This window comes from Catharus ustulatus, chromosome 1, assembly GCF_009819885.2.
Source record: "Catharus ustulatus isolate bCatUst1 chromosome 1, bCatUst1.pri.v2, whole genome shotgun sequence".
NCBI lineage: Eukaryota > Metazoa > Chordata > Aves > Passeriformes > Turdidae > Catharus > Catharus ustulatus.
In genome coordinates, this window is record NC_046221.1 from 116553198 (window position 1) to 116565996 (window position 12799).

At 46.8% G+C, this 12799-nt stretch overlaps 1 protein-coding gene and 1 long non-coding RNA gene across 5 annotated transcripts in view; one reads left to right on the plus strand and one right to left on the minus strand.

Moving 5' to 3' along the window:
* Positions 1–8198, minus strand: part of KLHL14 (kelch like family member 14) — a 60279-nt gene extending 52081 nt beyond the window's left edge. For 2 of the 4 annotated variants that reach the window (XR_004419680.1, XM_033075872.1), the window contains exons 1-2: positions 7519–8198; positions 5554–6536 (exon numbers count right to left, since the gene is read on the minus strand). Coding sequence is in view for 3 of the 4 variants with exons in the window: in XM_033075872.1 (XP_032931763.1) it covers positions 5554–6491 (938 nt within the window). In the remaining variant the exon portion in view is untranslated. Of the gene's footprint in view, positions 1–5553; positions 6537–7005; positions 7079–7518 lie in introns of those variants that run through there. The other 2 variants (XM_033075881.2, XM_033075890.2) reach the window with 2 other exon arrangements.
* Positions 7259–10742, plus strand: LOC117004804. Its single transcript, XR_004419682.1, has 3 exons — positions 7259–7336; positions 10175–10233; positions 10326–10742. It is a non-coding gene; the product is annotated as an uncharacterized LOC117004804 (long non-coding RNA).
* The last annotated feature ends 2057 nt before the right edge of the window (positions 10743–12799 follow it).

Below are 12799 nucleotides of genomic sequence, written 5' to 3' on the forward strand. Positions count from 1 at the left end.
TAGTAGGATTACTTGTTTTTAAACTTAGTTTAATTTTCCCTTTGGAACAAGCTGTTCTGAAATCCAGTGAAAGATTCCCCCTCAGAAAAAGAGTTTGGAGACGCAGATGCAGGTATTTGAAGCTGCTTCAAGTGATAAAAAGGCAGGGTGACAAAGCCAAGGAGGAGCACAGTTCTGGAGCAGTGGGGATTGGTGTGTGTGAGGCTGGGAGCCTGGTGAAAGGGGCATTCAGGAGTTGGGGTAACAGAAGATTCCAGAGAGGGGACAGATGGAGTTCGGTAGCTGAGGAAGAGCCCTACGATATAAATCAGGATACTATTCCAGTTCACAAAGGACGCTATTCCAGGTAGTCCCTCTGACTGGGAAACTGGCTGGGAGGGCAAGTACCTGCACAACATGCCTGGCAACCCTTCCTCACCTGCAGCTGTTGGAAAGATGGTTGTCCATAATAAAGGCCATTAAATGTTCTACATGAATAATGTTTCTCCCAGCAAATACTGTAACTGAGCAAAAAAAAAAATAGCTATCACCTATGCCTCTGTAGCTCTCAAGGATTTTACCAGCCAGGACATATGTATCTTTCCTGACCCACAGCAGTCCTTTTAGGACAGTGGTGTTTCCTCTGTCCTTAATGTGAGCCCCAGGCCTCCCACCTTTTAGGAAATTCCACATCTCTCCACTTACACTTCAGCATGAGCTGGTCTCCAATGGCAAATGAATGCATGTGAGGCAAGTAAGGAAAGTAGGTGAGACTAACTAGGATTAAACTGACTACAGGTCTGTGGTTCACTACCCCACAGCCTCTAATGTGTCAGTCTCCCTTCTGCAGCTCAGCTGAGAGACTCCTGGCACATGTACAATTTCCTGATATTAATTCAGGCACATAAAAACTGATCCAAAGCTTACTAAAATAAACCAGAGCCTCACATCCTCTTCATCCATACTGTAACGCAAAAATTAGTAATTCACATACATTTTAAGATATGTTTTTCTTATCAGGATGCAAATTCGAGATCTGTGGTATTTCTCACAATTAATCATGAATAAGAATATTAGTTAAAAATCCAAATATTTCTGTTATGATCACAAAGGGACAAGTAGGTGGTTGTAACTAGAACACAGAGTACATTTCAATGAAAAAACACGCACATTTTTACAACCACCAAACATGTCCTGCCAAGATTCTACAAAAATCTCAGTAGAAAAAGAAGTCAAATTGAACTACGGTCTGTGAGATTTGGAGACAAATAGTGTATGCAAGAAGGAAATTATTTAATTGCCAAGGGATGTCACTGGCTTCTTCAAATTTTTAATCTCCTCTGTAGAAAGTAAATCAGACCAGGCATATATGTCTTCCACATAAATGCCACTGTCTCATTCTGTTCAGCACCTTACATTTTCCTCCTTCATCAACAGTTATCATCTTCCTACTGAATGAAAACTGTTCATATCATCTTCATCACCTGTCACTGTTTAATTTGCTATCACTTTCAGGAATATTGCCTACCACCACACAGTCTGGATGACACCCTCTCTCCACTAAATTAAATTTTAAGAAAATGAAAAACCAAACAGCAAACCAAATCACCTCTACAATTAGCTTTAGCAGGACCAGAATTTGCACTTCTAATCTCCCCAAGGTCTAGTAGTCCAGGGAACAAAAGTATAAAAAAACAGCAGGGTCTGTACATGCTGGGACTTTGCAGAACCCATAAAACAGCACGGGCAGGCTTAGCTTTCTTATCTCTTTGTCTCCTTATTTCTCACTTTTCTCTTGTGCTCTTTAATTCTGTATTTTCTGCCTAGGACTATTTCTACCTTACGTTCAGATGGTTGATCCCCATCCATTTTTCCTCCCCCAAACCTGAAAAACCTTTTCCAGAAACTGCAATACTCAGCTGTTATTGACAACAGATGCTGTTTCTGCCAAGAATTAGTGTTACCCCTTTTGTTTCATTCCCTATCTTCTTTTTATCTGCCAGGGTCTTTTTTGTTTTGCTAGTTTCCTTTCCTGTCTGGTATCCTATTCTTACATTTTTCTCCCTTCAAAACTATCCTTCTCTCACCTCTTCCTTCATTTGTACCTTCCTGCTTCCACTACTTATATCCCACTTCTCCCCTGGGGTGTCTCAACCCCTTTCTTTTTCTGAATTTCCCCCTCTCCCAGTTTTACTCCCTTCAGTCCCCTCTGCCTTCAGGTAGGCAGCTGTATTCGCTGCTCTGCCAGCAGATCCTGGGAGGGGCAGACCAGCCCAAACACCCTTTGCTGGTGACAGGAGCTGCAGGTGGTAATGCTCTAGCCTCAAACTTTTAAAAAAATTGAAAAAACATACCACGTATTTATATAAAATACATTATATTACACAATAAAGCACAGAAACATTTTAACATTTTAATCAACTCGATACTCTGCTGAAGATCTGAGAGTCAAATAAATGTCTGAAATATGAACTTTCCTCTCTCTAAATGCATCTTCTTCCCAGAACTACAGAAGACGATACAGCACAGAGCTACATGTCTCTTTCAGGGACAGACAAACATAATTTAAGCCTAATGTTCAGGGTCACTCACCCCACTCCAAGTTGAAATCAACTATGATTTTTCCTAGTGACATCAAAACTGACTGTGTCTCCAGTGGCTTTAACAGCAGCTTGTATGCTGGGGCCCTGGTCAGGGTGAGGATAACTGAGCCAACACTGTTACTAACTTTGCTTAGAGTTGAGCACCTGATTAAATGTCAAATCAAAGCCAAAACACCCATCCCCTGTGGTGAAGTCCTCAGAGTGCACAGCAAGGCTCACAAGTCAGGAATGTAATTCCTCAACTTTTTAAATTCTGATCATTTAATTGTTGTACCTTGAATATTAATTTTCCAAAAATACATCTGGAGGGTGAAACATTACTTCTCTGAGGAAATTTCATGAAAAAACCCTACTCACTCTGGAGGTAAACAGTGTTTTTCACTGCAGCACAAAAGGCAACTCAGGTACTTCCTAGCCCCAGCATCACTTGCACTGCAGGATCTGCATTTGTGGCACAAACATTATAAATACCTTTGCCAATAGAGCACAGACTGGTTCATGTGAGCCCAAATCTTTCCTCCAGCCCTGACCACAGGATTAACTTTATAGTTACATTTCAGAGGAGAATCAGCATATTTTGAGCTTCCCAATACATTAATTTCCATTAAGAAACAGAAGTAGCCCTGATGCTAATGCAGTCCAAGTGTGCATATGGATATGTAACATGGGTCCTTTTTTAAAAGTTGTTTGTTACAGAAAAAAAAAAGAAAAAATAAAGAAAATATTTTTTAAATGCAAAAAAGTTATTGGCAAATTCTCATACTGAGTGCAATTCTCATTTCTTGAGCATGCAGGAAGCAGGTGGCTATGGCACTGGGCTGCTTGCATTTCTCACCAGCCCTTACTGTACTGTGCAGGAGCTATTACTCTGCACAAGAGGAACAGTTAATCTCTTTCTAAAGACATGTGAATCTTTGGCAAATGACCTTTCATTAAATTCCAAATTACCAAAGTCACCATTACTCACAGAAAAAAAGTAATCAGAGTTTTGAAGCCTTTTTCTGTGTAGCAAGTATTTGCACATGTACTTCACTGTTAGTTACTTTTAAGATTTCCTTCTGCAAATTAGTTACTTAAGGAACTCTTCACAGATTTTCTTCCTTAAAATAAAATTTTATTGAATGAATGTCAACCTGGTAAAACTGCTACTTTAGAGAAATTATGAGTAACAAAGAGGACAAATCTGGAAATCTCTGTAGTACTGAATGTTTTGGTTTTTTTCTCCTTCATGTTTAAGAAGGCATTTGTACTTAGGCAGCCTGGTAAAATCTTAAAGTGATTTAAGATTCAAAGATGGGCCTTCGTGACCTTTATGAATTTCCAGGAATATTGTCCAAGACCAAAAATGAAAATATAACAATTTCATTCTGCATTACTGAGCATTTCAACATCTCCAACACTTTAACATTTGGAGTAAGTTCTAATGCCTGCTTATAAATAAATCTGAATGGCTTTGCTCCCATTTCACTGCCACTAAAGAACCCAATCAAGAGAAGCTAGTTACAAGACTGTTATTAGACAAACATTCCAGTTCGGAAAGTGGCAACATGCTTTCACCCACTGTGGTTAAGGGTCTCTGAAATACACGTCTCTGCACAGACATACAGACCTATTACAAACAAAAAAAAGTAGTATTTGTGGTATTTGGAGTCTCTTGTAAGTCATTAAGTGCAACTTAGACTCTCACCTAGGACTACCTACAGTGCAATCCCTTTGTGTATGCTCCCGCTTACAGGGAAAGCCAGCTCCCAGCACCAGCAGTATCAGATTCTTGCAGCATCCATGACACTTGTAAGAATTCAGTGGTTAGAACACCACTACATATCCTTCAAATGACATGGACCACTGAAGCTGGAAAGGTATCTTCACTGAACCAAGCCGGCTGGTATCTCAGCAATCCACCAGGACACGAGCATCAGCTTGCCCCCGGTGCAGAATCTTGCCTGAGGAGTTTGTGGGGTTTGCATTTTTGAAAGTCATCACTTTTGAGTGTTGAAATGCAAAGGGCAGACACCAACTTACGACAGTGGCATCTCAGAAACACTTTATGCTGCAGAATAGTTGTATTCGATGTTTTTGATTTCAGAGTGAGAATCAGTTAGACAACAAGGTGATAAGCATGACAGAACACTAACAGTGCGCTAGCCAGAAATAATAAAAGAGGGTACACCATCTCCAAAGTTAAACCATCTGAGTGCCCATTACATAGAGTATAAAGAATCCTTTGCATTAATGCTAATCGAGTGCATTATCTAAAATCATTATTAATGTACTAGTTTCTTTTTTGCTGCTGTCAAATCATTAGTAACATGCACCTATTAGTTAAAAAGCTTATAATAAGCTGAATAATACAAAGTGTGATTTGATTTCTGTGCTACCACACAACTGTATTATACCAACACTAGAAGATCTGTGAATGAAGTACAAACATGTTTTAAAAGAAGATAAATAAATTTTGGATATGTTTACTCCTTGTTAAACTATGTGCTGTGCATTCACTTCCTAACACCAACTTCATATCGTCAATCTTTGACATCATGATTCATTACCTTATTAAATGAAAATAACTGACATGTCATAGATGTAAGGACTATGAAGTCACAAGTTTCCGCGCACAAACAGGGACATCACCCCACCATCAGCAATATCAGGGTGTGTACAGATGATGCAGTTATTAATGAAAATAACAGATTTGGGACTTAGCTATTACAGTTTAAAACATAACTCCTTGTTAAGGAATAACATCGTGGGAGAAAAAAAAATTAATTATGGTCAAAAAAACCCCAAAAAACCCAAACCCAGATTCCCAAGGTGCAGGCGCCCAGAGGGCCGAGGGGAGGGGACGAAAAGTTTGGTGGTGCAGGGGGCGGGCGGCTCGGCCCCGCCGCCGCCCCCCTCCAGCCGCCCCGGCCCGCGGGGGTCGGTGCCCGCCGGGACTGCCCGCTCCCGCAGCCCCGTCCCCGCCGCTCACCTGCTGGCCAGGCTCTGCCGGCAGTGCTGCCTGAAGGGCATCAGGTGGTAGTTCATGGCGTCCAGCAGCAGCTTCTGGCACACGGGGTCGGTGCGCATGAAATCCACCGACTGGACGCGCTCCACCAGCTCCGGCGCCGGGATGAGGGCGAAGCGGAGGCGCTTCATCAGGTCCGGGGCGTACTGCATGCGGGTCTCCCGGTCGTGCTCCAGCCAGAGCACGGACATCTGGAAGAGCGCCAGCTCCGACTCGACGGGGGGGGGCAGCGAGTCGAGGAGGGCGCGCATCTCCTCGAAGTTGAGCAGCAGCACGTCCTCCACCAAGTACTTGTTGGCCAGCTTCTTGGTCTCCTCCAGGCCGTGCAGCGCGGCGATCTTGCACACCTGCTTGTAGTTCTGCACCGAGATCTGGTCGTTGAGGAACTGCACGCACAGCTTGGTGACCTGCGGGATGTGCAGGATCTTGCTGACCGACAGCACCTCCTCCACCGTGTCCAGCGAGAGGGTCACGTTGGCCGTGTACAGGTACTCCAGCACCAGCCGCAGCCCGATGGACGAGCAGCCCTGCAGCACCAGGTTGTTGATGGCCCGCGGGCTGGCCAGCAGCTTGTCCTCCGGGGAGGAGGATGGGGTGCCGGGCTCCTCCTGCGTCTGCGGCGGCGGCGGCTCCTTCGGCGGACCTCCCAGCCCGTCCTGGGCGCCGGGCCCCAGCCCCAGGGCGTGGGGGTGCCCGCCGCTCCCGCCGCCGCTGGAGAACAGGGATCGGAAGTACTGGGAGCAGGAGGCCAGCACGGCCTTGTGGCAGTGGAACTGCTGGCCCTGGGCCGTCAGGGTCACGTCGCAGAAGAGCTGCTTCCTCCACAGCAGGTTGAGGCCGTGCAGCAGGTTGTCGCTGTGGCTGGGGTCGAAGGTGGAGGTCCTGTCCCCGGATCTGGACATGGCGAGCGGCCTCCGGCACACCTGCCTTTTAAACCCTCCTCCAACCTGGGCAGAGGGGTGGGGAGGAGAGCGGGGTGGGGGGACACACGGGACGACACAACAATAAACACAGAGCTTTAGAGGCCCGGAGGGCGCATCCCGGCTGTGTGCGCAAGGGTGGCGGGGGGCGCAGCCGGGGGACGGGCTCCCCTCTGCCCGCCGAGCCGAGCCGCCCCCTCTGCCCGGGACACGGACGGGCTCGCTCGGAGGGGCTGCAACTTGGGAGGGCTAGTGGAGATTTTTTTTTTTTCTTGCCTCTCCTCCCTTCACCCCCCGCCCCCGTCTTCCTCCCTCCCGGTGCAAACCGGGCAGTTCTCCAGGGGAGGAGCAAGGAAGCCGGGGACATTTTCAAAGCTGAGCCACCCGGCCAGGTCCCCCCTTCCCAAACACCCAAGCAATCAAACACACCCCAAATAACACCACCACCCCACTCCCCACCCTTACCCCCCAACTCCGCGACGCCCAGAGAAACTACCAAGTGACTGAAACTCTGCCGGGCAGGCGAGCAGCCCTGCCCGCCCCGCTCGCCGCCAGCCCCCGGTGCCCTCCGGCCGCTTTGGCAACTCGGCGGCGCCAGGACCCGCTTCCTCCCGGGGGCGGCGTGCCCGCAGCGGGGCCCCGGCACTGGCCGGCCCCGAAGTTGAGCCCCACTCCTCGGCCCAGCGCGGGGGGTGCGAGACTTCGCACCCCGGAGCGGGGACGGGGGCAATGGAAGCGGCAGCCCCGGGCCCGGCCAGGGGCCGCCCGGCGCTGTCCTGCCCGGCTCGCTTCTCCTGGCAGCAGACGGCGCCGCGGCCGTAACTCCGGTAACTACGTGAAGTTCAAGTTGGGGGAAGGACGAGGGAGGCGGGAGTGGGCGGCGGGGAGCGGGGCCATGCCCGGCGGCCCCCCGGCCCGGCCGGACCCCGCCGCGCCCCCCAGGCCCGGCCCCGTGCCCGGCCCGGCGAGGGGAGGGGGTCGGCGAGGCTGCCCCGAGCCGCGGCCGCACCTGCGGAGGCTGCGCAGCCACCGACCCGCGCTGACCGCATCCCGCCCCGCGGAGCGCCGCCGCCGCTCTTCCTCCTCCTCCTCCTCAGCGGGATCCCGCCGAGACCTGCTCCTGCCATTGCAGCGCGCTCAGTCGCTTCTCGCCAGTACCGGGCTTCCTCTGCCTCCCTTCACCCCCGCCTCGCCCCATTTATCGGCACAGCGAGGGGCTCCCTCCAGCCGCTTCCCCTGCCCCGGCGCCGCTCAGCCCCGCTCCGCGCCCCGCCGGCGGCTACAGAAACCTCCCAGAGCCTCTCCCTTTAAGTGGACCCGGTCAATCCCCCCCTCCCCACCGCGCACACACACACACACACGCATACATACATGCACACACATACACAGACACACACACTCCTCCTCTTCTCCCTCCCCTTCTTTCTTTCTCGTTTTGCCCATTTCTTGCAATCGGAGTTTATTCTGCAAACGCTTTCGTTACACAACTGCCCCCCCACCCCGCGCACACAAACACCCCTCTCCTCTCCCCCAGCAACAAACAAATCAGGAGGCACTAGAAAATGCACGGAGACGGTTAGACACAAGGCCAGAAACTTACCTGCTCCACAACCAGCTGCCAAAGTAAAGGTTCACTTAAGCTCCCCCCCAAAAAAATCAATTGTCCTTCCTTTTTAAAGGTTTGCTCGCTCCTTAAAAAAAAAAAAAAAAAAAAAAAAAAAAAAAAAAAAAAGAGAGAGAGAGAGAAGAGAAAGAAAGAAAGAAAGAAAGAAAAAACCTTCTGGTTCCCAACTCGGAGCAGTCACTCTTTACAATTTATTTTGTCGTACATCATTTGATCACCATGAATTAGCAACAGCAAGAAAATGTACGAGAGAGAGAGAAGGAGAGAGAGAGAAAGAGAGAGAGAGAGCGCAGAGCTTTCTGCAAGAGAAGAAGAAGAAAAAATGTACGTGTGACAAATTATGCTACCAAGAAACAACACATCATTATCCTTGGGCCTGGGGCTCAGTGAGTCGTAACGAGAGTAATAGGAAATCCACGGTTGGGGAGAGAAACGGTCGTGCATGGCCAGTGGAGAGAGACCATACAGGGGGATGGATGCTGGAGAGACTCGCAAAATTATGGCTCAAGGCTATTGTAAAAATTGTCGAGCGTAAATGACTGCGATTTCAAACATCTTTGGAAGAAAGAAGGGGAAAAAGCGAGCCCCCCCCGCCTCCCTCCCTCTCGCTCTCCCTCTCTCTTCTCTCTCTCTATAAAGAACCGTCAAGTTTTAGTGCGCATTGCTAATTAGTCAATTTCTCTCTGCCTTCACAGGCTGGCGACTTTGCTGCTGAGCTGAAACTGCTAATTTCTGTGACCAGCTTTTTTCTTAGCTGTGATCTGGATGAATGAGTAGCTGTCTCACAGAGATGACAAAAATAAACTCTAATCCCCCCAAAAATTTCCACTACATCTTTCTCATGCATAGATTTATGATCTTCAAGGGCCCTGTGCAATATGCAAACTTTTTTGTGTGTGTGTTGCTGGGGGGGGAGCGGGGGGGGAGCAAGTCTTGTATTCAGGTTGCACAGTATTTGTTTTATATTTCTGCTCTCCCCCCACACCCCAGGAGTGATGAAAATGATGTCTGGTTTCAGTAGCCGATACATTGTCACCCCCCATCACCTTGTATTCATATTATTGCTTTGAGAGGATACATCCTCCTTCCTTGCAAGTATGATGAGGCTGGAGGGGTGGAAGGGAGAGAAAGTGAGGCTACTAAATGGTGTTAGTGGTAAAATGTTCCTTTTACATTTGTTCCCCTGCACTGTTCAAGATTTATGATCTTGTTTGAAGGCATATTTTCTCTATCGTTTTTTCTGGTTAGACAACCGTCTCTGAACTTCACTGTCAGCTCTTCAACAGATAAAGGTTCAGAAGTCACATTTTTTTATTGGAAGATTAGCATATTGTCAGATTTGTCTTTCGGTTTCGAGACTTTGCAAAGCAGAAGCCTGAACCAAATGGCAGGAAAGCAGCTGCTATTTTACAAACATAACCTTTCAACTTTCTGCCAGAGCTGATACCCTAGAAACGTGCATAGCACAGCCCATGGGTTGGGCCTTTGTTTTGGTTTTTGCTCCTTTATAGTTGTAAGAAGCAGAGGGAAATCTTATTCTAGACATTTTGGGCTTTTTCTTTCCACCAAGGGACATTTTGGTAGAGGATATGTTCTCCATACTTTATATCATGATATATTGTACCCTCACATTTATGGCTCTGTTCTTCTGTTGTCAAACCTCCAATTGTCAAAAAAAAAGAAAAAAAAGGCGGAATGTGTGCCCTTGAATGAAATGCATGTGAAAGGAGACTGGAACAAGCAGCACTCACAGAAAGTTTTACCTGGTGTGAAAGCCTCGAGCCCCATCCCCTTTCACAGATGATGCTCAGGCTCCTGTTAATTAAAACACACACCAGGAGTGGGACTTTGAATGCCAGGTCTCATGGTCTTTCTCTTTGACTTGGCCAAGGATGCCAATGCATTTACAGAGCTGGAGTCAGATTGCTCAGGAATGCAAAGGAGTGGAACTGAAAGGCATCAAGGCAGTTTTTGCTTTTATTTATTTTCTGGTGACCTTAATAAAGAAGTTCTGCCATACCTCTCTCTTTTTCCTTGCCAGATAGATCCCTTCCCCCTCCCTTGGATGTCAATTATTTCTGCAAGAAATTTCCAAGAGAGGTAAGGCAGCTGGTGTTGTGGGGCATGGTATTCCTCCTACAGTGACACCATCCTATGCTGTTTCTAAAAACATGTTCTTTTATTTGCTCCAGTTGTGGCTTCCTCCCTGCTGGATCCTGTTGGCCACACAGATTTTGACCCTATTGAGATGAAGAGAAGTGTGAATTACAAGATACCTCCACTTTGATAGTATTTTGGTAGTAGCTGGTGTCTTCAGTGATGTCTCCCAACTGAAGTAGATGGGAAGGATGATTTTTATATCACACATTTTATGCTGAATTTTGCTGCCGTAATGGCTGTACATAAATCCCATGGGTTTTGTATCAGTTTGCACTGACTGATGTGTCGCACACACTTATACTGCTGTAAGCTGACAACATAAGTCCTGGTAGCAAGTTTCTTGGACTAGCATACTGGTATGTTTTGCTCTTTAGTGAAAAGACCTGGTTAATTTTTATTTAACTTTGCTACACTAACTTGGGTTGAAATAAAGTTCAGACTTAACTTTGTATGTATGATTTGTGGTCACTTATGAATTACATTGGAGAAATATTTCCAAAAGTTCTGGATATGGTATTTTCTAAATGGCCTTAAATATTTTGAAGGGAAGCTTCAAAATTTCTAAGTTGGATGCTTGATTTCAAAGTTGAAAATTAAAGTTCATCTCTTACTGATGGCAGCTATTGGCAGAAAATATTGTGTGCTTACTTTCTTCTGTTACTCCCAGACCTGCACCATGTAAAATTATCAGGTTTTTTTTTCCATTGGAGCAAAAGTAAATGCACTTGACACTTGGTTTAAGCGGGGATTTCACATCTCTAATTTATATACCTAAAACAGTCACAGGCTTCAGGGAAACCACTGGAAGCAATGACCATCTCCGCTGAGGCACTGAACACTAAAGAACCCTGAAGCCTTCCCTATCAGAGCTATAGGACTCTGTTCCTAAACTGGATTTCCAAAGAACAGTGGGCAGTGGCCCATGCATTCATTTTTTTCAAATTCAGGGGTTTGGAGGTGATACGCTTTTACTCATCATCCCTTTCCTCAGCTCTTTCCATCCCTGCAGATTCCTTGGTTTATCAAAGTCTGATTGCAGAGGCTTGTGGTTGGGAGGTCAATACTACAATCTCCAAATCACACCTTGCCATGGTCCTGGTGCAGAAGAGGCTTATATCAAGACAGGATAAGGTACAGTCATTGAAATCCTAGAGAACAAACTCAGTAAATAAACAAGGTAAATACATTTCAGTAAGATTAATTTTATTAAAAAGAGAAATGCCTTTATTGTCTGTGCTTGTAATATAAAATATATTTCTGCACAACTGATGTTTTATGGGGGGTTTTTTTGCAGATTTTGTTGTGATTCATACTGGTATCCTGCTACATCTCAGAAATCAAGTTACATGCACAGCATCTTTATTATTAAGAACCAAAATAAGTGTCAATTCTGAACACCTGCCCTTTTGTCATTGAGATTGCTGTCAGAAACAGAGCTTCAGCTGCCTCCCCTCTCTGGGGCACAGGATTTGTCTTTTGTGCAAGTCATCTGGCCTGCTGAACTCTCTCAACAGTCTGCATTTTTGCCACTGTTGCATTTCAAATGGTGGAACAGAGATTCTGGAGTCAGAACCAGATCCACCTGGATGTGGATGGGATATGCCACCACAGGTAAAGAAAGTTCTTTCCAGGGGCCTTCCAGAAAGGTAAAGGCTATAGGTGGGCTGGGTGGTTTTTGTTGGGCAACAAGCCATGCTAATTGTTTGGACGGATTTGAGTACACAGGTCCCTGTTGAGGTACAAGTGCTGTACAGACAGACGAACAAGAGCAGTGCTGGCAGTTCCAATGACATTGCTACTCTTGCTGAATGGTGCTCTATAATCCACCCTGAAGCTTCTGGCATGGAGGTCTGTAAGCTCACACTTCTGAAGGCAGACCTGGCATCCTAGTGCACTGTTCCTGGAGTACAGATTAACTACTCACTTCATCACTGGTAGTGCCAGTGATGGAGCAGGGCAGGAGTGGAAGATTTCAGGGGGCCATGGTGGTGGTTGTTAGACTCATGATTCTGGACATCTGGATTCCCACCACTAGCACACAGTGATTGCACCTATGCTGGCTTGCACATTTTAGTTTAGCACCTGGGAACCACTCAAAGCTCCTAAGTGCCTTGTTGTTCTCTGAGGAAACCATTTCCTTGGAAACCAAGGCGATGTGAGGCATTGCAAGGAGCTGGGAGGGCAAGAGAATAAAAAGTTGTCTTGGGTCTAATAATATAGATGTAACAACCTTGACCCAGGTGCATTCTTTAACATCTCTGTGCTTCAGTTAGCAAGTGCTAAAAAGGGTTTTCATTAGTGCAGTCCAAGCCTCTCCCAGCTTGTGGTTCCTCAGCCCTGCTGAGCATATCTGCCCAGCTTCACACCCAGCTGGGTATTTCTGAATGTTTACTATCACAGTTGGGATGCCAGTGGCTACTGCAGCTGTGTGGCTGTAGAGAGTGGCACAACTGGGCCCCGAGGTGTCACAGGCATCCTGATTGCCTGTGAGGTGTCCTGGTTAATC